At 45.5% G+C, this 26695-nt stretch overlaps 1 protein-coding gene across 1 annotated transcript; it reads right to left on the reverse strand.

The window, feature by feature from the left end:
- Nucleotides 1–4829: 4829 nt before the first annotated feature.
- Nucleotides 4830–26695, reverse strand: LOC110594080 (zinc finger protein 555-like). The gene is made up of 5 exons (XM_044913145.1): nt 26623–26695; nt 25287–25378; nt 7760–7886; nt 7143–7326; nt 4830–6745 (listed from the first exon to the last, which is right to left on the reverse strand). Exons 1-5 carry the CDS (start codon nt 26693–26695, stop codon nt 5179–5181), a joined length of 2043 nt encoding a protein of 680 aa, XP_044769080.1. The 3' UTR covers nt 4830–5178.

The following is a 26695-nucleotide window of genomic DNA, read 5'->3' on the forward strand; positions in this document are numbered from 1 at the left end:
GGGACTAATGGGTTGGGAGGGTAAAATGAGATACAAATGATTATCAAATCACATTAAATATTCCACTCTTCTCAAAGTAAGACTTTCACTATTTGCAGATGACATGATACTATATATAGAAAATCCAAAAGACTCCACCAAAAAACTGCTAGAAGTGATTTAAAAAAATTCAGTAAAGTTACAGGACTTAAAATCAATCTACAGAAATCTGTTGCATTTCCATACACCATTAATGAAGAAGCAGAAAGAGAAATAAGAATACAATCCCATTTACAATTGCACCAAAAAATAACAAGTTACTGAGAATAAACCTAATCAAAGAGGTGAAAGACCTGTACTCTGAAAACTATAAAATGATGATGAAAGAAATTGAAGATGACAAAGAAATGGAAAGACCATGCTCATGGACTGGAATAATTGTTAAATGTCTGTACTACCCAAAGTAATCTACACATTTAATGCAATCCTTATCAAAATGCCACCAACATTTTACACAGAACTAGGACAAAAAATCCTAAAATTTGTATGGAACTGCAAAAGACCCTGAATAGCCAAAGCAATCTTGAAAAAGAGAAGCAAAGCTGGAGGCATCACAATTCCAGACTTCAAGTTATATTACAAAGCTGTAGTAATCAAAACAGTATGGTACTGGCACAAAAATAGACACATAGATCCATGGAACAAACTAGAAAGCCCAAAAATGGATTCATAGCTATATGGTCAACTAATCTTCGACAAAGCAGGAAAGAATATCCAATGAGAAAAAGATGATCTCTTCAATAAATGGTATTGGGAAAACTGGACAGCAACATGCAAAAGAAAGAAACTGGACCACTTTCTTACACTGTATACGTATAAATTCAAAATGGATTAAAGACCTAAATGTGAGACCTGAAACCATAAAAACCCTAGAAGAACACAGGCAGTAACCTCTTTGACATTGGCCCTAGCAACATCTTTCTAGATAGGTCTCTGGAGGCAAGGGAAACAAAAACAAACTATTGGGGCTACATCAAAATTAAAACCTTCTGCACAGTGAAGAAAACAATCAACAAAACTAAAAGGCAACCTAAGGAATGACAGAAGATATTTGTAAATGACATATCCCATAAAGAATTAGTATCTAAAATATATAAAGAACATATAAAACTCAACAGTCAAAAACAAATAATCCAACTTAAAAATGGGCAGAAAACATGAACAGACATTTCTCCAAAGAAGACATACAGATGGGCAACAGATATGAAAAGATGTTCATCACTTATCATTAGGGGAATGCAAATCAAAAACTACAATGAGATATCACCTCACACCTGTCAGAATGGCTAAAATAAAAAACACAAAGAACAAGTGTTGGTGAGGATGTGGAGAAAAAGGAACACTTCTGCACTGGTGGTGGGAATGCAAACTGGTGCAGCCACTGTGGAAAAGAGTATGGAGATTCCTCAAAAAGTTAAAAACAGAATTACCTTATGAACCAGCAATCGCATTACTGGATATTTACCCGAAGAATACAAAAATACTAATTCAAAGGGATACAGGCACCCCTATGTTTATAGCAGCATTATTTACAATAGCCAAGATACGGAAGCAGCCTAAGTATCTACTGATTGATGAATGGAAAAAGAAGATAGGGTATGTATGTGTGTGTATGTGTATATATATAAATGGCAAGATTTCATTCTTTTTTATGGCTGAATAACCCATTGTGCGTGGGTTATATATATATACACATACACACATGCACAATGGGTTATTCAGCCATAAAAAAGAATGAAATCTTGCCATTTGCAACAAGGATGGAGCTAGAGAGTATTATGCTAAGTGAAATAAGTTAGTCAGAGAAAGATAAATACCATAGGGTTTCACTCATAGGTGGAATTTAGGAAACAAAACTAGCAAAAGGGGAAAAAGAGAGAAATCAAGAAACACACTCTTAATTATGGAAAACTGCTGGTTACCAGAGGGGAAGGGATGGGGGGGGGATGAGTTAAATAGGTGATGGGGATAAAGAAGTGCACTTGTGATGAGCACAGGGTGATATATGGAAGTGCTGAATCACCACACTGTACACCTGAAACTAACATAACACTGTATGTAAACTACAGGAATTAAAATAAAAACTTTTCAAATAATTCCCCTCTTCAGGAGGGATGGGGTATTGGGTGATGGGCATTAAGGAGGGCACTTGATGTAATGAGTACCAGGTGTTACATTCAACTGATGAATCACTAAATTCTACCCCTGAAACTAATAATACACTGTATGTTAACTAAATTGAATTTAAATTAAAAAAAATTTTTTTTTAATTCCCCTCTTCTCAGGCTGCCTGGGTGGCTCAGTTGGTTGAATGTCCAACTCTTGGTTTCGGCTCAGGTCATGATCTCGGGGGTTGTGGGATCAAGCCCCGCATTGGGCTCTGCACTCAGTGTGGAGTCTGCTCGTCCCTCTCCCCCAATGCCAACCCGTACTCTCTCTCAAATAAATAAAATCTTTTAAAAACCCCCTCTTCTCAATAATGACTGCAGCTTTACCAATTTGTTTTAGTTGGCTAAATTCAATTATTTCTGCTTTTTTTTTTTTTAAATTCATGAGAGTCAGAGAGAGAGAGAGAGAGAGGCAGAGGCAGAGGGAGAAGCAGGCTCCTCGCCTAGCAGGGAGCCTGATGCGGGACTCGATCCCAGGACCCTGGGATCATGACCTGAGCCAAAGGCAGATGCTTAACCATCTGAGCCACCCAGGCGCCCTATTTCTGCCTTCTACAATCACCAAACACAAACCCAAATCTGAAAATATAGCCTTCCAAACACCCTCTGCCTGATATATCCCACTGTCCTTCACGTGTTCCCTCAAATTGCTTGAATTCATGGCACCCAATTTTCATTGACAAGTGTGTTCCCAGTGGTTTGTTTAGAAAGCTTTGACAAAATCCCAGTGGTTTGTTTGGAAAGCTTTGACAAAACAATTATTTGAGGTTTTATTAACAAGGATTAAGAAATTAGTTTAATAACAAATGTGTATGTAACAATAAAAATAAAATTTACATGACAAAATACCTTAAGTTGTATGCACCTGGAAATACTGACTTGGAATGTATAATGCTTAACAAAATCACAGTTGATTTGGAATCCATAATTGCAACGGAATATTTTAATCTATTCTCTCAGTACATGACAAAGAGAGTAACATTTGGTAGTGTTATGGGCTGAATTGTCCACCAAAATCTGTATGTTGAAGTCCTAGCCCCAGTACCTTAGAATGTGACCTTATTTAGAAATAGTGTTGTCACAGATATAATTAGAGGCGGAGATACTGGGATAGGGTGAGCCCTAACTTGCTATGTGTGGTCCTTATAAAAAGAATGCCAGGGCGCCTGGGTGGCTCAGTCGGTTAAGCGACTGCCTTCGGCTCAGGTCATGATCCTGGAGTCCCAGGATCGAGTCCCGCATCGGGCTCCCTGCTCGGCGGGGAGTCTGCTTCTCCCTCCGACCCTCCCCCCTTTCATGCTCTCTCTCTGTCTCTCTCAAATAAATAAAATCTTTAAAAAAAAAAAAAAAGAAAGAAAAGAATGCCACACGAAGAGATAAACACACATGCATGCAGAATGCAGTGGGAAGATTAGTTACATTGCCTCAAGCCAATGAACTACCAGAAGCTAGGAGAGGGCTGGAACAGATCCTTCCCTAGCACCTTCAGAGGAAGCAGGGGCTGGCCAATACTTTGATTTTGGACTTCTACCTTCAGAATTGTCAGACCAAAATTTCTGTTGCCTTAAGCCACTCAGTTGTGGTCCTTTGTTACAGCAATCCTTAGGAAAGTAATACAGTAAATATACAAGTGATGTGAAAACACAGTGAATGGTGTATTTCTAAGAAATATCTACAAAAGATTGTCCTTGAAGACAAAATACATACTGTTTTTAATGACACACATAAATGTAACAGTGAAGCCCATATCAAGTAACAACACTGAGCTCTCCCAAAATCTAATACATGAAGGTGCTTTTTGTCACACAGGACTGAACGAGCACACTTTAAAATGCAATAGGTCAACAAAGTCCCATGTGTTGTTTGGCTTTGTAGTAGCATTGTAGCTTTTGTGGCAGAATCCGGATCACAGAGTCACTAGAAGTATTGAAAATAAGGTGTTCACTAGACAAATCAGACCTTATACACATATGTGAAAATCTAGAGAAGAGGGGAATCACAGCATCAAAGATCACTGAACGTGAGTCTGAATGAGTGGTCTAGAGAACACATCAGAGTTGGTAGGAATATCCAAATTGTGAGTGCAAGACCACACAAGTGGATCCTTGATACATAGCTCATGGAGATATTCATGGAAGCCTACAAAACTCTGAGGAAAATGGGAATCGAGCACGTGGCTTTTTTTTTTTCATGATACCCTTGACTGGCAGGGCCAAGATCAGGAAAACGGGCTGATGTCCAAAAGCCCCTTTGCATCACTCACACTTTAACGTGGCTCCAAACACAGAAATGGCTTCTTCATTTCTGCCTTCCAAATCTCATGCGAAGTTAGGCTACTGGTAAATTTGACCACATAATTATAAAGGGATGGGAAATGTAGTTCCCAACATTACCCACATTGACAACACAATGTAGAGGAACCACCTCAAACTCTGTATCCTATAGCTCATGGTCACAAAGCAGCTTTTCAGTAAAAGCCTACTGTCCAATTTCCAGTCACAAGCAAGGACAAAGAGCAAAGGGAAAGGGTTGAAAATGACAATTCACACAAGACTATGCTTTTCAAGAACTCTGCACAATTACAAATGTCTGCAAACTATTTGTAAAGAAAATGCAGTAAGGTTCCTCTGGCCAAAATAAATAGATTGTCAGTAAGGCAGAAAACATATAACGGGTAATATCCAGTATCTGCCACACTAAGCTAGTAAGAAAATCCCAACAAATACCAAAATGCCATTGTTCCAAAAACCCCTTAAAGAATTCAAAGAAATTAAAACTTACCTACATATTAAAAATACACTTCAAATCACCATGAGTCCAACAAACCATAAAGATAGCAGGTTTAATTATGGAAATGTAGGGAAAAAACACCACCTGCAAAATTTGAAATGACAGCTGAAAGAGTACTTGGAGCGCTATCTGTAAACAGAACTGGAGATACACGCCCCAAAGGTCCACTTTGATGAGGTACTCACAAGGGCAGTACCATATTTACAGCTTTGATAAGATTTCTCTCCTGGTGTGGATTTCCTGATGCATGAGGCATGAATTCCTTTGCAGGAGAATTTCCCGCATCCCCCAAGCAGTGTCTCTCTGTGGTGTGTATTCGTACATGTCTTCTTAAGGACGAGGAACAACTGAAGGCTCTCCCACACTCCTTACAGTCATAAGGTTTCTCTCCAGTGTGCACTCGCATATGTATCGGCAAAGACGATGGCCATTTGAAGACTTTCCCACATTCCTTACACTCATAGGGTTTCTCTGCAGTGTGTGTTCTCACATGCTGTTGCAAAAGTTCAGGCCAACTGAAAGCCTTGCCACATTGCTTGCATTCGTAGAGTTTCTCTGCGGTGTGCCTTCTCATATGTTTTTGTAAGGATATGTGGCAATAGAACGCTTTCCCACATAGCTTGCATTGATACGATTTCTCTCCAGGATGCATTCTCACATGTTCCCGAAAGCAAGCAGACAAATTGAAGGCTTTCCCACACTGTTTGCATTCATAGGGTTTCTCTCTCGTGTGTGTCCTCATATGTCTTCTTAAGGATATGGGCCAGTTGAAAGTTTTTCCACACTGATTGCATTCGTAAGGTTTCTCTCCAGTGTGCACTCTCATGTGTCCTCGAAAGGATGAGGGATGGCTGAATGCTTTCCCACACTGGCTACATTCGTAGGGTTTCTCTCCACCATGAGTCCTCTCATGTCTTCGGAAGGACTGGGGATAAATGAAGGTTTTCCCACATTGTTTGCATTCATAGGGTTTCTCTCCAGTGTGAATCCTTTCGTGTCTCCGGAAGGACTGCAGGTAAATGAAGGTTTTCCCACACTGTTTACATTCATAGGGCTTCTCTCCAGTGTGTGTTATCATGTGCCTTCGAAAAGCTGAGGAATAACTAAAGGCTTCTCCACATTCCTTACATTTATGTGGTGTCTCCCCAGTGTGTGAGATCATGTGTCTTCGAAACGTTGAGGAATAGCTGAAGGCTTCCCCACATTCCTGACACTTATAGGGCTTCTCTCCAGTGTGTGTTATCATGTGCCTTCGAAAAGTTGAGGAATAGCTGAAGGCTTTCCCACATTCTTTACATTTATAGGGCTTCTCTCCAGTGTGAGTTCTCACATGACTAGTAAGACTTGAAAAATCAATGAAGGCTTTCCCACACTGCTGACATTCGTAAGTCTTCTCGGCAGTATGGATCCTTATATGCCGGTTGAGGGACGACGTACGAGGAAAGGTTTTTCCACATGATTTACACTCATAGGTTCTCTCTCCGTTGTGGGTCCTCACATGCATTCGTAGGTGTGATCGACAACTATAGGCCCGCCCGCACTCCTGACACTGATACGGCTTGTATCCAGTGTGCATGGCGACATGACTCTTGAGGGAGGAATGAGGCACAAAGACTTTTCCATATGCACGACATCCATACTCTTTTACTCCAGTATGAGTTTTCTGGTACAGATTACGATTTGGAATCTGACCGGAGCCTTCCCCACACTGATCATTACTTTCAGAGAGTTTCTCCACCACATGATTTCTGTGAAGAATGAGAAGCATGTTATCATCAATGGTTTGATTAATGGTTTCTCACTATTTACTATTAAGTATTAGGATAACATTTTCATCAATTTCAGTGAATGTGTAGGCTTTCTACCCTATCTGACCAAGCAGAATAAACTGAATATCATGGAAGGGAATTCAACCATAGGAATTATGAAAACGGTGTTTCTTAAATGTGGCTTTTCCTCTTAATTGTTTTCAACTGAATTATGTTTTTAACACTCAACATATTTGAGGAAATATTTCTGTAAAAATTCTCAGGGAATAAACAAATCTGATCTAGGCTCCTATGGGTGTTTGCTTTGCTTTTTCACGTTCATGACATACTAAGATTCTCCCCTGGAACACTGCTTTCTCTTGTGAGTGCAACTCACCTCAGATGTCTCCCCTGCTTTGTGTGCTGATCTTCAGTGCTAAATTCTTCCCAAATTTTCCCTAAAACAGAGGCCCAGGAATCATTTCTGGTGAACTTTGCTATTTTATGTTCCTTGAATATTTTATTCCCATAAACATCCTGCTGAGAAACTGACCCACTGGCTTTAAATTGAGTCTCATCATCTGAAAGCAAAAAGGGAACAAGTTTTAAAGAAAGAAGGTATGTGTTGGTCAAAATGACACTGAGGAGTTTAGCTGGGTCAGGACTTCACCAATAACAAGTACAAGGGGTCAAGGTGGTAAGCAATTTAGTAAACACAGAATTCTCACAAGATTACATAAACATCACTGGGCTCCTTAATGACCCATGAAATCTATTCACTGATGACACACAGGGAGCAGTAGAGATAAAAATAATAATAATAATAATAAGTTTAATGCAGAGATTCTCCTTCTCATGCAGAAACTATTTGATTCTAGCTCTACGGTGGTTGTGACCCTGTCGGTCTTACTAATAATGTATCCCTTTTCCACAATCCAAATTTGGAAACAGGCTTGATGTGCAAGAAATGCTTGTTCTCTAAAAGACTAAGTGAAGGAATGAGGTCATTCTTACCCACTGAGGCCAGGTTTTTCAAGTTTTCCAGCATCACTTCTCTGTACAGTTCCCTCTGAGCAGAATCCAGCAAAGCCCACTCCTCCAGGGTGAAGTCCACGGCCACATCCTCAAAGACCACTGAGTCCTACAACACCCAACAGATGTGCAGAAGGAAAGTTGAGACTCACTGAGTAACTAGATTTGATTCATAGGAAATTCAGACAAGACTCTGTGGTCACCTAACCTCTACTCTATAACTCGATCATCAGATCTCTTACTCTGTCCACACTTACATCCTCACAAATTTAATAGCTCCACCACACACTGAACCTATCTTTACACTTTTACTGCAACCAAATCAAGTCTCGTTCTTCTTTTACCAAAGGTTCAGACCACATTGGAGAATTCACAGAAATGCTCTAAAAATGAAACAAATATTTGCATTTTAAGACCCATTGATCCCTTGTGACACAAACTACTTTGGCTCCTTCCCTATTATGCGCCACATCACGAGCCAGGTCAAACCTGGGTGAGGTTTTATGAAATAAGCACACACTGAAGGACTGGGAACTTTTCCTTCCATTCTCCTCACCAAACCCAAGAGGCTTACTGGAATCCACCTGCAGCAGGGGCCAGCTAACCATATCATCTTAAAGAACTCCAGGCTGTAAGTAGACTGTTTCTGCTGGCTAAATGATAAAACTCCCTTGGAGAAGTCTTCTTAATATATTTGTGTAATACAGGAATGGGATAGAAAGTTACTGAGAAGTCAGAGCTCAGGAAAGAGGACACCAACGTGAGAACTCAGTGCATTCCCTGCACTCCTGAATCTCAGTGCACCTGCCCTACACAAACACACACACACACACACATACACACACACACACGGGGCAAATGTAATATGACGACAAAACAGCTCTTTCCACCAGAACCATGGAGGAGTATTCTTGCTGACCTTGAGGATAAGGTTAAAAGTCCCACCCTGCAAAGGAGTTAACTGAAGTCAAAAATATCTGACAGTGAGTTTGCTCAAGATTATAAAATACATAAAGGATTAGGCAGTGCCTTCCTACAAAGGAAACCCTCCCTCATATCAATTTCCAGGTAGAAGCGGTCCCCCAGACATCATCCTTCAGGCCATACTCTCAATTTCTCTCCTTTCCATGTCCCTCTGTGTCCCTGTTGGGTACAGGAGCATGTCAGCCCCCCTCCCCCAGAGCACAGGAACAACTGAGCTGCATGCTTCCCTTAAACCCTGATTTTTTTAAAAGCTCCTCAACCCACAGACATCCATGAGCACGAGAAAATACTCATCCAACGATTCTGATGCCAGAATTTACCTATTCAACAGGGTAGCAGAGTAACAGGAAAACCCCTACTAGGAATGGGGACCAATGGGAGGTTCCCAAGTCAGCTGAACTGTTCTTCATTATCTGTAGTGCTTCCTCCAGTGAACCCCCAGACCTAGTGTGCAGACAGCGTGACTTTCAGCCTTATCCTTAGACACACCTCCCAGCAAGGCTGGTGTCTGGGAGCCTGGGTTTCAGGCTTCCCACCACCCTGACTGATATTACCCACTGTGGCTAAACCACTGTGCCCATGACATTGTTAATACTGAACGTGCCTTCCTTCTGGGAGTCTGGAGCAGAAACCCCAGGCACCGAGTCTCTGCTGAGCCTCCCTGGTAGACAATATTCCATGTGTTGCCATGACTTGTTGCTGGGTGCACGCTGGGTGGCTCTGCCAGGAAAGAACTCTTAAAAACCTGCACTTGGTCTCCCTCAGACTTCTCCCCATATGCCTGTTCCCTCTGCTAATTTTGCTGGGTGTCCTTTTGTTGTGACAGATCACAGTCATAAGTAAAACTATAAGCTAAGTTGTGGGGGTCCGACTAGCAGGATGCAAGGGTGGTCTTGGAGACACCAGTCACAGTTGGCATCAGAGGTGGAATTTGCTAGAACACCCCTGACTCACTGAAATATAGCAAAAGCATGTTTGGGAAGAGGAGGGGGGCCGGGGAGATGGCGGAGCTCTGGAGCCCAGGGGGCTCGGTCATCTGTGGTGTGGACAAGCAGCTGAGCTGTGAAGCAAGAGCTGACAAGAGGTAAAAATGGGGGGGTGCCTGGGTGGCTCAGATGGTTAAGCATCTGCCTTCGGCTCAGGTCATGATCCTGGGGTCCTGGGATTGAGACCCGCATCCGGCTCCCTGCTCCGCGGGAGGCCTGCTTCTCCCCCTCCCTCTGTGTCTCGAATGAATAAATTTAAAAAATCTTAAAAAAAAAAAAAAAAAAGAGGTAAAAATGGCGGGTCCAGCTCCAGGAGGCCTGGCGCACTGGATAGACTGGCTGCTTCTGGCCACGCTCTCTGAGCGAGAGAAGAAAAACAAAGCACAGCTTCGGTGAGGTCTTTGATTTTTGTTCACTCCTCCAGGCAAGAGGAGAAAAGGCCTCCAAGTTGCCAAGGTAAACTATGGATGGGCAAAAAAAAATATGAAAAGTTTGCACTGCATTGGGAGAAAAAAAATAGTTAAATCAGCTTCTAGAGCTGGAGCAAACCTTTCAATAAACCAAGGGCCTAGTGGGCAGGGATCCTCTACCCTTTCTTCTCACCTAGTTGCTGCTGGGCTGCCAGAGCCTCCTGACCCGCACGCGCGTTCGAGCCAGGACCTCCCCTGGCAGCTGTAATGTTACCCCTGTAAACGCTGATTTACTACTAGGGCCTCACTGTGGCTCAAACTGTGTCTCCCAAAAAGGTATGTTGAAATCCTAACCCCCCGGACCTATGAATGTGACCTTACTTGGAAATAGGATCTTTGCAAATGTAACCAAGTAAAGACGAGGCCTTTAGGAAAGGCCCCAGTCCAAGCCGACTGGTGGCCTTCTAAGAGGAAAATGCCACGTGAAGCCAGAGACACTCGGGGAAGGTGGCCACATAAAGATGGGATGCAGAGATGGAATTCCACTCTCAGAAGAAGAATGCTGGGGGCCACCAGAAGCCGTGAGACGCAAAATCCTCCCGCCACCTCCTTCTGGACTTCTCACCTCCCGAACGCTGAGCGAATACGTTTTTAAGCCACCCAGTTTATGGCAATTTGTTATGGGAACCCTACAAAACTAACACAGGCTTTGAATGAATTTGTGATGAGGGCGCCTGGGTGGCTCAGTCGGTTAGGCGGCTGCCTTCGGCTCGGGTCATGATCCCGGGGTCCCGGGATGGAGCCCCGCGTCGGGCTCCCTGCTCGGCGGGGAGCCTGCTTCTCCCTCTCCCTCTGGGGCTCCCCCTGCTTGTGCTCTTTCGCTGTCAAATAAATAAATAAAATCTTCTTAAAAATTGTGATGAGAAAAAAAGGGGAAGGGGATTTTTTACTTAAAGTGGTTCTGCTTCATGACTACTGCACCTGCCCGTAAGATAAAAGCTGACGCAGGCGGATGTGCGTGTAATCTCCTTAAATGCCAGAGGGACCATCCCCATCAGTGCACAGAAAGAAGTGCTGACAGGACACGACCCCCTTGTTTGTTGCCACTGGTGCAGGGAGTGGAAGTTAAACTCTAAGTCTTAGAAACAAGTTTAGGTCTCTGTAACAAATTATTTTTTACTGAGTTTTTACCTACTGGAGGTTCAAAACAAGAGGGAAACAGTGAAGAGACAGGCAATCTCTACCTGGAGATACACTTTGGGAATTTTAAGTGCAAGTCGTCAGCTCGTCGGAGGGCTCTCAGGAAACCCTATTTCTGACGACCGTCAGACTGATGACTGCCCAGCAGCGGCTCCGGTGGGTTGGGGAAAGTCATCCTTGCACCTCGGAACACAACTTTCTGACCCTGCAGTGTCCCGGCTTTGCTGCTGCTAAGAAAGGCCCCTAGTGATTCAGGGAATGCTGAATTCTGAACTGCCTGAACTTGACCGCAAGCTCACATTCCACGGTGTCCACAACGGGAGGCTTCGGCCTTAGCGCACACCGTACTGATCCAGAAGCAGGTATCAGCTCCACGAGGCTCTGACTCTGGGAATACTGCAGATTTAGGACACTGCCCCAAGATCCTAAGCTATGAAAACCTCGGGGTGGTCTGTCTGGGTCACTTACAGTTGCCAGTGAGGAAGGCCTCATTCTCCGATGAGACCATCTGAAATCAAGCCCTTCACTTCTGTTTCTTTCCACACAGATCACCCCCAGACACCATCCACACTGGCGAGGGGGACAAGCTAGTGATGTGGGCAGGCAGTCCCTCCGAACAAGGACCAGACCGAATTACTTAAAATCGGCCTGCTGGGGGCCTGCTGACTGGGCTGCCTCATGCACATCCCATCAGGACACCATCTTATCCCCGGGAGACACTCAGGTCAGCTGCAACCTACAGGAATGGACACCTGAGGCCAGGTGGAAAAGAATACAGAAAAATAAAATACAGAAATTTTGACGATGAAGCCCCCTAACATTCTAAGACCTTTACCTTTCTGGTTAATGGGATTTACTTGAACTGGGCAAGCCCAGGACCCCCTACAGGGCATACTGCAGACCTGTCTCACCCAGCTGCAAAGGGAACTACGGATGATAATTGCTGTAAGGAGGTCTCGTCCAAGGGCCAAAGGAATGTGCTGTTGAGAAGTGACAACTGAACAGGCCTCAGTGTCCTTATCCTTAGAAAGTCCTGCTTCCAGGGTTGGCCCTTGGCTGGTTCAGAGGAACATGGATTTGGGGAGGCTTCCCACCACACTGCTAGGAGAGGCTCCTTGTGTCTTTTTCTGCAAACCGTGTCTTGTGCTGAAGACCAGCTTTCCTTCTGGGAGTCTGGAATCCTGGTCCATGCTAGGCAAGGACCTGCCTCCATGGTGGCAGGTGTCTCCATGACCAGCCCCCATTAAAAGACCTGCTAACTGAGTCTCTCATTAGCTTCCCTAGTAGAACATTCCACATGTGCCGTCATGCCCGGCTGCCGGGGGAACTCAGCACAGCCTGCGTGATGTCACTGGAGGGGACCCTTGGAACTCTGCACCTGGTCTCCTCAGGACATTTCCCCTCTGCTGAGTGTGCGCTGTATTCTTGCGCTATAACAAATCAGAGCTGTGAACACAACTGCATGCTGGGTCCTGGGAGTCCTCCTAATGAATCTCTGAACTGAACGGTGGTCTTGGGGGCCACTATAGACGGAAAGTTTTTGTGCCCCCCCAAATTCATGTTAAACCCTAACTTCAATGTGACAGTACTGGGAGGTGGGGGCTCTGGGAGGGGCTTAGGTCATGAGGGTGCAGCCCTCACGAATGGGATGAGTGCCCTTATGAGAGACGCCAGAGAGCGCCCTTGCCCCATCCTCCACATGAGGAAACAGTGAGGAGACCACTGTCCATGAACCAGGAAGAAGGGCCTCCCTCACCAGCCACCAAATCTGCCAGGGCCTTGACTTTTGACTTCCCAGCCTCCAGAACTGAGAGAGACAAACGTGCATTGTTTATAAGCGCCCAGTCTATGGCATTTTTGTTATAGCAGCCCCAACAGATGGAGATAGGGACTCCCAACACACCCAGCTGGAAACCATCAAATACTTTAACACAACATTAATTTTTTAAATGTGCACTGAGGGGGCGCCTGGGTGGCTCAGTCGGTTAACCATCTGCCTTCAGCTCAGGCCATGATCCCGGGGTCCTGGAAGCCAGCCCCATGTCAGGCTCCCTGCTCAGCGGGGAGTCTGCTTCTCCCTCTGCCCTCTCCCTGCCGCTCCCCCTGCTTGTGCTCTCTGTCAAATAAATAAATAAAATCTATATAAAAAATGTGCATTGAGAACCCAAAATATGCAAAAGACTCTGCAAAAAGCTTTGTGCACATTAGCGCATGTGTTCCTAGGAACTCTGCAGAGCAGCTGGGCACGCTGGTGCAGAGCAGAGGGAATGCAGAGCAGACTCCTCGAACACCCGCGCTTGCACACACAGCTCACAGTGGTTCCGCTGTTGCGACTGGTGTCTCCCGAGGTGGTAAGGAGACACACCGATCCTGCAGAGCCCCGTGGGGAAGCTCATTCCACTCTCACACGCTGTGCTCCTGCGCCCAGCTAGGACTGCTCTGTCTGAGGGTCCGACTTCTAGCTCCTCCGTGGGGTAAGATGCATTCCGGTTGCAGTTACACACGTCCTTGTACTGGTACTGAACAAAACAAAAATCCTGAACCTTGTGGATTTAAATTCTCTTGGGGGAAAATAATAAATAAGCAAATCAAATATAAGTACTACGGAAAATGTGCCACAGCAAGGGGATGAGGAGGGATATGTGTATATTTACGTGTGTGTTTGTATGTACGTTTATCTATATCCGAGTTGCTATGGACACAGACACATAGGAATGACTGGCTGGAGGGCGGAGTAAAGGAGAGCAGAAAAGTAACCATTTGAGATTGTACTGCAAATGGATACCTAATTGCTCAAAAATACATGTAAGTACACACATATAACAATATGCACACATGCACAGAAGCATATATGCAGAGCTATAGATATACATATAAGTCTTTATATACTTCCACATACTACTTACATCTTGAGAGTGAGGGGACCTGACCCTGGGGATCACTCCAAGTGGGGTGTCTGGTGTGAAAGTTCTACATTTAGGGTTCAATTTCATTTCACAGAGGATTATTTTTTAAGGTATCTGTCAGCTGTACCTAGGTCATTTGCATTTTCCTGCGCCGATCCTATATTACACAAGAGAAAACTCTGAAATCTATTCATATGATTTACCTGTAATCATCGTAAGAGTTGCCAAAAACCATTTTATAATATTCAACAGTCGTACATAAAAAATCTTACTATCGGGAAATGATGGTAACTAACATGCCTAACCTGATAAGGGAAAACCAATAAAAGAATGTTCAAAACAGAACAAGGAATATATAAATGGTATGAAGCTCATTGTTTTCTCGAAAACAATTAGGTAGAAATCAGGTATGCCCAGCTCCTCACTGTTAGTCAACATTATACTAGAGATCCCATCAGTATCACCAGGAAATAAACAAAGGTAGAATACTAGAAAAGAAACTCTTGCCTTCGTGTCTAAACCTAAAAACTGTATATACAGGACACCTATGGAACAGAAATGACAGTCACAGAGTAAGATTTTCAATAAGAATCCAGGATAAAACTTCAGTATAAACCCAACTTCATTACCTAATTTTTTAAAAAGATTTTTTATTTATTTATTTGACAGAGCACAAGCAGGGGGAGCGGCAGAGGGAAAGGGAGAAGCAGACCCCCCATTGAGCAGGGAGCCCGATGTGGGACTCGATCCCAAGACCCGGGGATCAGGACCTGAGTGGAAGGCAGACGCTTAACCGACTGAGCCACCCAGGCGCCCTTTCATTACCTAATTAATAGAAACAGCAAGTTGGAAAATATACTTTTAAAAAGGTAACACATACTATGGTAAAAACCAAATTTCATTAGTATTAAATAAGTAAAATGAAGGCTATTAAAGAACCCAAAAGGAAAAAATTGAAAACATTAAGGGTAATACCCAAAACGAAACAAATGGAAAGAAGGCACACATTCTTGGGGGGGCTCGGGGGCTCACTGTCACTAAGATATCAACCCTCCCAAGACAGACCTAGGGTCTTCAAAAAATACCATTAAATCCATAAACCAAGTGTGGTTTGGGGGGCGGGGGAGGGGGCAAGACAAATACCAATTTTGCAAACCTAATAGGAAGAACGAATGTCCAAAACCAGGCACAATGTTCTAAAGAACAAGGCGGGGCCTGCCCACACCCAGCAAGGATTTGAAAGCAAAGACACTCCTGCCCTGATGAGGTTCACAGAGGCACCGCCTAAATCGATGGCTCCAAGTCTATGGGGAGGCTTGAATCACAGCGCACAGCCCCCGAAGAGCGCGACAGTGACAATCTGATTTCCAGATGAGAAAGGTGCTTATTTATAAATGAACTTTAGCCAATGGACTGTAGCTGAAAGCAAAGTGTATTACGGACAACAGGAAACAGTACTGCCCAGAAAAGAACAGACTGGGCAATCTCCGTAATTCCCAGCTGACCTCCCGCACTTTGGGGAAAGGGATTCGTTTCTCCGAAGCCGCACTGGAAGGGAGATTTTTCTCTATTTCGGGGACGTGCTTTTCCCCAGAAGGGCTTTCACGGGTAGGCCCTGGGATTCCAATTGTCCCCACTTAAAGGCACTGACCTGAGAAACTTACTCCACGCCGGGGGGGATTTAAAAAGAGTGTTTAACACAGGGAACGCAAGACATTTCCTTATTTTTCTGACATTCACTCCGTTGAAAATAGTTCATCTTCGCCTTCACGCTCCATCAATTAAATGGACTGGACATCTGCTCCAACACTGCGGCTCCTCTAAGTGAATACAGCTTTTCAAGGGGACGCCCCCGGGCGTGTGTCTCCAGGGTCTCGCGCGGCCGGCAGACAGCGCGGGGTCCCCTCGCCCAGCGCCCCGAAGTGTCCCCCGAACAAAGGGCGCCGGCCCCGGGGCCCCCGCGCCGTGCGTGCAGGAGACAACACCAGCCCTCTGGGTGGAGAGCCCAGCGGCAGGAACCGGTTCTCCTCTCCCGCAACACCAGCGTCCAGCCGGACCCTGGTTCCAGGACTGAGAACCGGAGTCGGGGTGACCTGGGGCCGAGGGCCTGCCAGGGGGTCCCCCGAGCCCAGGGCCCCCTGCAGGTCTCCCCACACTCCTCGCCCGCCCCCCCACCCCACTGCACCCCCAGGCTGTCCTCGGGGAGGAGCCGGCCCAGGACTGAGAGTCCCCGAGCCCTCAGCCGAGGGCGGAGACTCGGGTCGGGACCCCCGGGGGCGGGAACCCCCGGACCCGCGGCCGCAGGAAGCCGGTTCCGGCCGGTTGGAACCAGCCCCTCCCGGCCTCGGCCCGGGCCGCGCGCACTCACCATCTCGCGGCCCGGCTCCGAGCTTCCGGGCGTCCTCCCCGCGGGCCCGCGGGCCGGGCAGGTGAGAGCGGCGCGCACCGGACACCTGGAGCCGCGCGGGGGAGGTGCGCTGGAGCGCCCGGGCCGGCCCAGAGCCACGTCCACGCGGCCTCGAGCGCGCCCGCCCCCGCGTCTGATTGGACGGTGCTCGGGCACCTCCCTCTCCCAGGGCCTCCGATTGGGTACTTTTCCGAGACCCGCCTCCCGTGCCCCTGACTGGGCAGTGCTCGGGACCCGCCTCCTTGATTGGCTAGCTCTCCGGGCACCGCCCAGGAGTCCCTGATTGTCCTCCGAGAACCGCCCCTTTCGTTCCGATTGGACGGTTCTCCAGGACCACGCCTCTGCACCTGAGTGACAGGCCGTCCGGACACACGTGGCTGACCCGCCCGCTCCGGACGCGCGCTCCCAGCGGAACCTCCGCCCGGCGCGGCGGGTCCGGCGTCTCCCCCGCCTCTCGGCGCTCCGCCCGGGTCCTTCTGCTGGGTCGGGAAGTCCTGACTCGGTGTCCCCGCGGAGCGCCCCTTGTTGGAGCCGGGACAGGAGCAGACGGGACCGGAAGGTCTGGGGTCGAGGTCACCGTGGCCCTGTGCTCTTTGTTTAAGAACAAAGACCCTCCTCAGTGACGTCACCGCACGGGAGCCCAGGGAGCTCGGGTTTCACGGGTGCCCTTTGACACCGGGAGCCCCGCCCTTGCGCCCCCACCCCCCCGCTGGAGGTCCGCAAACCGGGTCCACGGGTCCCGGGCAGCCCTTACGATCCGCAGGTGCAAGTTCTACGCTGCTAGGAAATTTATTTACAGTCAGGGTTTTGATGTGTCCCCAGGAAATTTTTCAATATAAAATGCTGTGGTGTCCCTAAGGTAACTGAATTCCTATGTTAACTGAAAACAAAATAGTTTGTGTAACGCTTTGGGATGGACTTGAAAACCCTTAATACCTTTAATAGACGTGGGCTAAAGAGCCAAGGCATCTCATACGCCTGCTCATGTCAGACAGCACTCTAGGTTGAGACTAACTGGACGTCCAAACTCCGATATCACTTGTTTGATTTACAAACAGAATTTTTTAAAAAGATTTATTTACTGGGGCGTCTTCCGGCGGCAGGGGTCGTGATGCTGGGGTCAGCATTTGGCTTCTTGCTCTGCGGGGAGCCTGCTTCTCCCTCTCCCTCTAACTGCTACTCCACCTGCTTGTGCTCGCTGTCAAATAAAATCTTAAAAAATAAAATAAAATAAATTTATTTATTTATTTTGAGGGGGGAGGGGCAGAGGGAGAGAATATTCAAGTCGACTCCCACCGAGGGCAGAGCTGGCCCTGGGGCTCCATCTCAGGATCCTGAGATCACGACCTGAGCCAAAACCAAGTGTCAGGCACTTAACCGACTGAGGAACCCAGGTGCCCCTGGAGTCATCAACTATTAAAAATAAAGTATGATTATATACTTTTTTGCTTAATATGGATTAATAGTGAATACCAAGTTTCAATAAACCATGAGATGTAGAAGTCTGCCTTAGGACTGGGTCCGGGCTTAGTCGGCCTGCCATGTGTTCAGATAAATATCCTATAAGCATCACTAGTAAAGGACATGTCAGGGGCATCTGGGTGGCTCAGTCGGTTAAGCGTCTGCCTTCGGCTCAGGTCATGATCCCAGGGTCCTGGGATCGAGCCCCGCATCGGGCTCCCTGCTCCGCGGGAAGCCTGCTTCTCCCTCTCCCACTCCCCTTGCTTGTGTTCCGAACCTCTCTCACTGTGTCTCTCTCTGTCAAATAAATAAATAAAATCTTTTAAAAAAATAATAAAGGACATGTCATTTCATTTATTAAGGTGAAAAATGAGGCTGGTCTGTGAATTCTCCGCAAAACATTCACTGCAACCAGAGAGAAAGGTAAAACTATAGTAACCTGAGGGAAAAGAAGCGTGAGTCAAGGTATTTAGGATGTGATTCACATATGGAGGTAAAAAAGACAGTGTCAAACGTGCAAGCAGTGACAGGGACAGGAAGGGGCAAGACCCCGTCTCCCTCCTGCAGCCTCCATCCTCCCTGCAACCTCTTCAGTTAGCAGGTTCTAGTACTGGGGGAGTCTACACAGTAGACATGATTTGCAGCATTTCCACCCCACTTCAACCCCAGGTGATAAAGCAAAGTAGGAAAGGTGTGGCCAGCAGCATAACAGCATCCTAACGGTGCACGCGCCCTAATCACCGGAACCGGAATATGTCACCTCATGTGGCAAAAGGGACTTTGCAGAGCTGATTACGGTCCCGAGGTGGGGATGACCCTGGGTTCCCCGGGGGCCCGGCGTCCTCAGGAGGCCCTCACGAGGGGGAGGCAGAGGGTGGGAGTCCCAGAGATGGGCAGACCCTGCACTGCTGGCGGTGAGGATGGAGGAGGGGATGGCAGGGCCAAGGAATTTGGGTGGCTTCTAGAAACCAGAAAAGGTAAGGGAACAGATTCTCTCTTAGGCTTTCCAAAAAGAACACAGCCTCGCCAACACTTTGTGTTTAGGCTTCTGACCTCCAGAACTGTTGTAAGAAATTGGTTGTTTTAAGTCACTAAATGTGTGCTGATTTGTTACAGCAGTGACAGGAAGCTCACATAGTGCGTCTGAAGCAGAGGAAAATGGCTCCGGTCATGGCACAGAGAAGACCTCTTCCCAATCTCATTTTTCCTGAGACAATTCTCAACTTCCCAGGTGCTCCTTCAACCTGATTCTGCTCCTACAACCGTCCCTCTTGGAGTGATCCCACAGGTTTTCAGAGAACAGCGTCTTTGTGTTTGAAATGCAGCACTTTTTTTTTTTTAATTTTATTTATTTATTTGTCAGAGAGACAGAGCACACACAAGCAGGGGGAGCGGCAGAGGGAGAAGGAGGCTCCCCGCTGAGCAGGGAGCCTGATGTGGGGCTCGATCCCAGGACTCTAGGATCGTGATCTGAGCTGAAGGCAGGCGCTTAATGGACTGAGCCACCCAGGCGTCCCTGAAATGTAGCACTTGTTAGATGATATTCTGATGAGAAATTTTACCCACACCATAAGCATCCATTTGTGAAACATTAGGAGGGCTGGTTTTTTGCATGCCTCCTCAGAGCATGGATTAATGAGAATCACAACACAGAGAGAAGGGAAGCACTTTAAAACTTTTATGCATTTCAACCATACAGGACATGCAGTAAGTTTCTGAACACTCATGTATCTGCTGTTAAACTGTATTAAATTCCTATCAGCTTACCATACTCCATCAGATTGCTTGAAAGAAAGAAAACATTACAGATAGAATTGAAATGCCCTGTGTATCGCCTCCAGGATCCCCAAATCCCTTCCACCTCCTCCCAGAGGAAACCACAGTCACAAATTTGGTGTTTATTATTGCCATGACATACATTTGAATCCATACACTATATATAGCATTATTTTCCCTACTTTCAAAAAAATTTTTAAAGTGTATTATGTATTATACACACTCTGCAACTTGGCCTTTTTATCCTACAAAGGCTGCTTAATACTGGTAAGTCACAATATAGTTTCATTGTAATGTTTAATGTAATAAAATAAAATACTAAAAGACACTGAAGCAGGAAATACACCTTCCAAATTACCAGAAAAGAAATACACTCCACCAATACCATCAATAGAGAAGTCAGAAAATAAAAGAAGCTTCAAAAATAAGTGACATAAAGTACATCAGAATTAAAGCCAACATTTATCACAGCAATAATTGGCATAAATGTGTCCTTTAAAAACAAATAGATTTTCTGCTTTGAATCCTAAAACAAAAACCAACTATGTACTAAAAATGAGAGACACAAGGAACTTAAAAAGTTGAACTTCAGGGCGCCTGGGTGGCTCAGTTGGTTAAGCGACTGCCTTCGGCTCAGGTCATGATCCTGGAGTCCCGGGATCGAGTCCCGCATCGGGCTCCCTGCTCGGCAGGGAGTCTGCTTTGCCCTCTGACCCTATCCCCTCTCATGTGTTCTCTCTCATTCTCTCTCTCTCAAAATAAATAAATAAAATCTTTAAAAAAAAAAAAGTTGAACTTCAAAGGAGGTGAAAAATTATACCAAAAATAAACAAATTTGTTTTGTTGAAAAAGCAGAGGTGGTACTAAAGCAGACAAAGAGAGTCACTTCAAAATGATAAAGGGCATAATTCACAATGAAGACCTCTCACGAATTATTTACACCAAATAAAAGAAAATAAAAAACCAAAACAACAGAAAAAGAAGTGAAAACAACAGAAAATACAGACGGGAAGTAAGCACAAGAGCAGTAGGAAACTGTAACTTAATCCTTTTGAGCTAATTATCTTTGAATCAACAATCTAAGTACAGTTAAGGACCAGCTATGGTTCTCAAAGTGTAACTGAAAGAGAAGGAGCATCTGTGAAATCGCCTGGTGTGCTTATTAAAAATGCACATTACTGAGCACCAACTCTCACTTGTCAAATCTCAATCTCCTGACATGAAATTTGAGAGCCAATGATTAGTAAGATTGATTTAACAGACAAGCCAGATTCCAAAGCATAAAAACAGAGAATACAGCTTCTCCTCAGTATCTAGAGAACACCTCTAAAACTCGATCATATAGTACACCACACAGTGAAACTCAACATGTCTCAATGATTCAAGACAGTAGACACATTCTCAGACCATAGCATAATAAAAGCAGAAACTGAATAAAGATGATGGGAATCTACAGAAAGCCCGCAGAAAACATCATACTCTGTGGTGAAAGACTGAATGCTTTTCCCTACGATCTGGAACAAAGCAAGGAGGTCTGTTCTCAACACTCCTGTTCAGCACTGTACTAAAGGATTGAGCCAGTGCAATCAGACAAGAAAAATAATTTGTTTTTAAAGAGCGGGAGAAGGGTATTTAAACACCCGAAAGTTTAAAAAAATACATACTCTCTCTCAAAGTACTTTTGAGTCAGAAAAATCAAAACAAACATTGTAAATATTTTTTTAAGTAGGCTCCACGCCCAGCGTGGGGCTTGAACTCATGACCCTGAGATCAAGAGTCACATGCTATACCAACAAGCCAGCCCGACACCCTTGTAAATATATTTTTATTAACTATGTGAAAACAAAGCTAAACTGAAGGTCTCCTCTGGTTAAATTCCTCACCTTGGAGGCTCCAATCACTCACATCTCAAATCAAGTATCAGGTTCTCAGAAAGGCCCTGAGGTTGGTCCCTCTCATATTATCTATCACAGCAGCATCCTGTTTAAGTCCCCAAGAGCACTACCAAAATATGCAATTATTTAATTAAAGTATGTAGTTAGCTGTTTAATGTCTATCCCGGCCCCTCACTCCATCATGGGTCTGGCTACACAATGAACCAGGCTCCCTGCGAAATGGAAAAACAGTGTGCCCGTGACACCCCATGTCAGCTAGTCCTCAGAATGGGATGAAAGTGACAGACACTGCCCCAGATAACACATTATGCCCCAGCATACATTCTGCATCCAACTCAAGATTGTTCACAGAGCCGTCAAGCAATATCCATCAGCCCAGTAGGGTCTATACGGACTCCAGATGAGGGATCTCTATTTTGGAGAAAGGCAACAACACCGACGTGATCAGGTGCCACTTAATTGAAAGATCTGACAGGCAACCATCCTCATCAGCTCCAGAGAGAGGGAAAGATTCAGATGAAAGTCAGATGGCTTCCAAGGAGAATTTAGAAAACACAGCTCCCCTTGAACAGGTTGTTCAAGTTCAAATCCTGGCTCTGCCACTTTCTAGTCGTCTGACTTTGGACAAGTTACCTTATTTCTGTTTCCGCTTCTGTCATACAGAGATGTGAACAGCTACCATCTCATGGGGTTGTTCGGATTAAACGAGGAACCACATATAAGAGCTAGAGTGATGCTGGAAATACAGCAAGCAACCAGTAAATATTGACGTTGATGGTGATGATGCACATCAGAGCTCGTGGTCTCTGCTCTGCCAAGTCCACCACACAGTTGGGACTTCTCCCAGGCCATCAAAGGCTGCTTCACTGACCTACTGCACTGTATCCTTCCCATCATGGCGTCCACAGTCCTCCCTGACTGTTCAAAGCCGTATCCCTTGGCATTGTCTGATTTCTAGTGATTACCATTACAAAATGGCAAATACCAAACAAAATAGCAAATTGTTTGGCAATACCAAACAAAATGGCAAAAGGCAGAAAATCACACATAATCAGATAACTCTGACAAATAAACTCCGTTCATTCTTCCACATCTCTGTCCGGCCTTTGTCCACTTATGTACATATTTTGACTTCACTGGATAGAATCACATATACTATTTTGCACTCTTTATTTTCCACTTTGCACCCAAAGCTCCTTCTGTGTAAGCATACATTCTGCATTGCCATAGCAGGACAAGAAACAAGTTAGGACCTAGCTAAGTGACCAACAGGGGCAGAATGACTATGTAAAATATTGAAACCGATTATTGAAACAATAATACTGAAGTTTCAAACAAAAGGTTGAAACAGAATACTTTTTGTTTCAACAACTAAATTAATGTGACAATTCTTAGCAAAATCCCACTGCATGTTAGTGTTCACATTTATTAATCTCTTCCAAAAGGACAAGCATTGGGCATAGCTCAATGGCAATTCTCCCCATTAAAAAGGTCCCTTCTCAGATCTGGACTTCAGTGTTTTTCTTCAAGAATGTGGCATACACCTACTTCTTTTCAAATAGTACATCACAAGGGCAAAACCTATCCACACTTAAGTAGTAGAGTGCTAAAAGTTACTTTACAGAGCAGCAATAATCTCTAAAATCCAATAAGGTAGCTGCTCTGATAGAAAGCTTTCCCACAATCAATTATTTTATAGGTTTTCTGACTAGTGTGAGTTTTCTGATGGGTGATAAGGGATGAGCTCTGGCTGAATGCTTTCCCACATTCATTACAGCTATACGGTTTCTCTCCAGTGTGAGTTCTCTCGTGCCTAACGAGGGAAGACCTCTGGCTGAAGGCTCTTCTACACTGATTACATTCATAGGGGTTCTCACCGGTGTGAGTTCTCTCGTGTTGGTTAAGTGAGGAGCGATCACTGAAGGCCTTTCCACATTCATTACATTCATAGGGCTTCTCACCAGTATGCGTTCTCCTGTGCAAGATCAGGTAAGAACTCTGGCAGAAGGATTTTCCACAGTCTTTGCATTTATAGGGCTTTTCCCCTGTGTGAATCCTCTGGTGCTGGGTAAGAGACGAAATCCTGTTGAAGGCTTTCCCACAGTCACTGCACGTGTAGGGCTTCTCTCCAGTATGAGTTCTCAAGTGTCGTGTGAGGGTTGAGCTGTGCGTAAAGGCTCTCCCACATTCCTGACATTCATATGGTCTCTCTCCTGTATGTATTCTCTGATGTTCACTCAGGGAATGCCTCCGATTAAACATTTTCCCGCAGTGGTAACATTCATAGGGTTTCCCCACTGTATTAATTGTGGTGTGTGTCCTAAGATCCGTACCATGATTAAATGACTCCCCGCTTTCTGCATGCGTACAGATTCCAGTTCTTTTGTGTTGAACAAAGGGACTGTTTGGGCTGATGTCTTTTCCACATTCATTCCCTTCACAGGGCCTCTGGTCTGAATATCCCATCTGATGATGTTTTAAGAATGGATCAGCTACCAAACTCTCAATGTCAAGATCACAGTCACGGAAATGTTTTCCTACAAAACCTCCTTGTGATAAAGCAAGGTCTGAGTTCATACTACAGGTTTCCCCAAACTCATGCCAGGCAGTGGACTCCTTTGGAGCAAATGCCTCTGCTTGGGTATATGCCATTTGCCTCAAAAGCCTGTGGGGGTCTTCATGGTTCTCCTCCAGCTGACCACATGCCCAGTCTTCTCTGGAGAGCTTTATGATATTCATACCACTGGCTGGTTCTTCCTCCAAAACCACCTTCTTATAAATTGACTCTTGGCTTTTCAGACTAGTCTCCAAATCTGAAATAAATTAAGGGGGGGGGGGAGAGACATTTAACTTAGTAATAGTGGGACCAAAGTACTTCCAACATACACAGTGCACATGTGAATTCATGTTCAAATATCAGCACTCAACATGGGGGAAAACAGGAAAAGATCCTAAGGACAGGAAGCAGTGTAAGAAGCTGGACAACGATGAAAAATGGGAGAAAAAAATGTAAATATAGAAGGAATGGTTCTACAAAGGAGGGAGAAGGAATATGGCAGAGAGAAAGAATCATCAAGAAAGCAGACAGGGAAGAGAGGTAAGAAGAAATACAGGTAGAATAGCTTCAAGAAAGAAATGGGATATCTTAAAAAGAAAAAAAAAAATAAAAAAGAAGTGGGATATCTTTTCTCTGCACCCACAGCGGGTGGTAGAAGCTAGTGCATAGGGCAAGGTTGCCGGAGATGAACCGAAGGTATCTGAGAAAGAGCAACCAAAGACCTCAACCTTCTCCTTATAGAGTTCCGGCCTCTGTGGAGAGATCTCTGACCTGCAGTCCCCAAGATGCCACCCCCATTCAATGGCTTGTATCTGCCTGGCTCTCACCTGAACAGGAGATTTGGAGAATTCCTTGTGGCCCCATCCACATGGCTTCTCCTGGCTCCAAGTGGGAAGGCACCACTGGTAGAAAGAGTGGACACCCCACCCATGGGGAAGGACTGGTGGCCCGAGAGGTTTCCATTGGGGAAAGTGTGCCATCGTCAATGCCTGTATCAGAACTTTGGTTCTTCAAGGCTCCTGAAAGAGAGAAGAGTACACTGGACAGGTGGCACGTTGACCAAGCTGGAGATTTTACTTTCCTAATTAAAAACCTGTGGATTTTACATTTCCCCGAGAAAAATCTACAAAAGGCCAGCAAGCACATGAAAAGATGTTCAACGTCATTAGCCATTAGGGAAATGCAAATCAAAACCACAGTGAGACATCACTTCATACCTAGTAGGATGGGTATGATTTTTTTTAAAAGAGCAAAAGCAGAAAATAAGTCTTAGAGAGGATGTGGAAAAATCAGAATCCTTGTGCATGGCTGGTAAGATGGTGCTGTGAAAACCAGCTTGGTGGTTCCTCGAAAAGGTAAACATAGAATTACCGTTGGACCTAGCAATTCCACTTCTGGGTATGGACCCAAGGTTGCTGGAAGCAGGGAGGCGAAGTACTATTTGCACACCCACGTTCACAGCGACCAAAAAGTCGAAACAACCCAAGTGTCTATCTTTGGACAAGTGGATAAATAAAATGTGGTCCATCCAAACAGTGGAATATTATTTAGCCATAAAAAGTAATTAAATTCTGACACCTGCCACGACGTGGAGGGACCCCCGAGGACACTGGGCTCAGCGACAGGAGCCAGACCCAGAAGGACACATCCCGCAGGACCCCACTCCCAGGAGGTCCCCAGAGGGGTCCCGTCCACACAGACAGAAAGGAGAGGGTGGGAGCTGGGGCTGGGGCAGGGGGTGGGGAGTCCGTGCTTCGTGGGGACAGAGTCTCCGTGTGGGGAGATGGAACGTTCTGGAGACGGAGGGTGGGGGTGGGGAGTCCGTGCTTAGTGAGTATAGGGTTTCTCTCTGAGGTGATGAAAAGGTTTTGGAAACAGCGCTGATGGTCCTACAACATTTTGAATGTAATTACTGCCTCTGAATTGTATACCTAAAAAATGGATTAAGAAGGCAAATTTTACGTTACATGTATTTTACAACAAAAATTTTTTAATGGTGACTCTGTAGCCAAGAGGACTCAGGGACGTTCTCTCGGACTAAGGTGCGAGGTGCGTCTCAACAGCAGCTCGGACAATCACACAGCGGAGAAATCAGGCCATTGTCTGCGTCGAAGAGCCCAGCGCACCATGAGCCCACAGGGACAGGAACCACGGCCGCCGTATTCACCCCACAAACCCCCACTTCCTAACCCGCTCGGGATGCAGCGTAGACGCTCAGTGAGCGTGAACCGAGGAGCGGGTGGATGCGCACTGCTGGTCTTACCCAGGGCGGCCAGGTTCGCCCAGGTGTCCAGCATCACCTCTCTGTAGAGCTTCCTCTGCGCGGAATCCAGCAT

The sequence above is a fragment of the Neomonachus schauinslandi genome, chromosome 1 (assembly GCF_002201575.2).
Source record: "Neomonachus schauinslandi chromosome 1, ASM220157v2, whole genome shotgun sequence".
Lineage (NCBI taxonomy): Eukaryota > Metazoa > Chordata > Mammalia > Carnivora > Phocidae > Neomonachus > Neomonachus schauinslandi.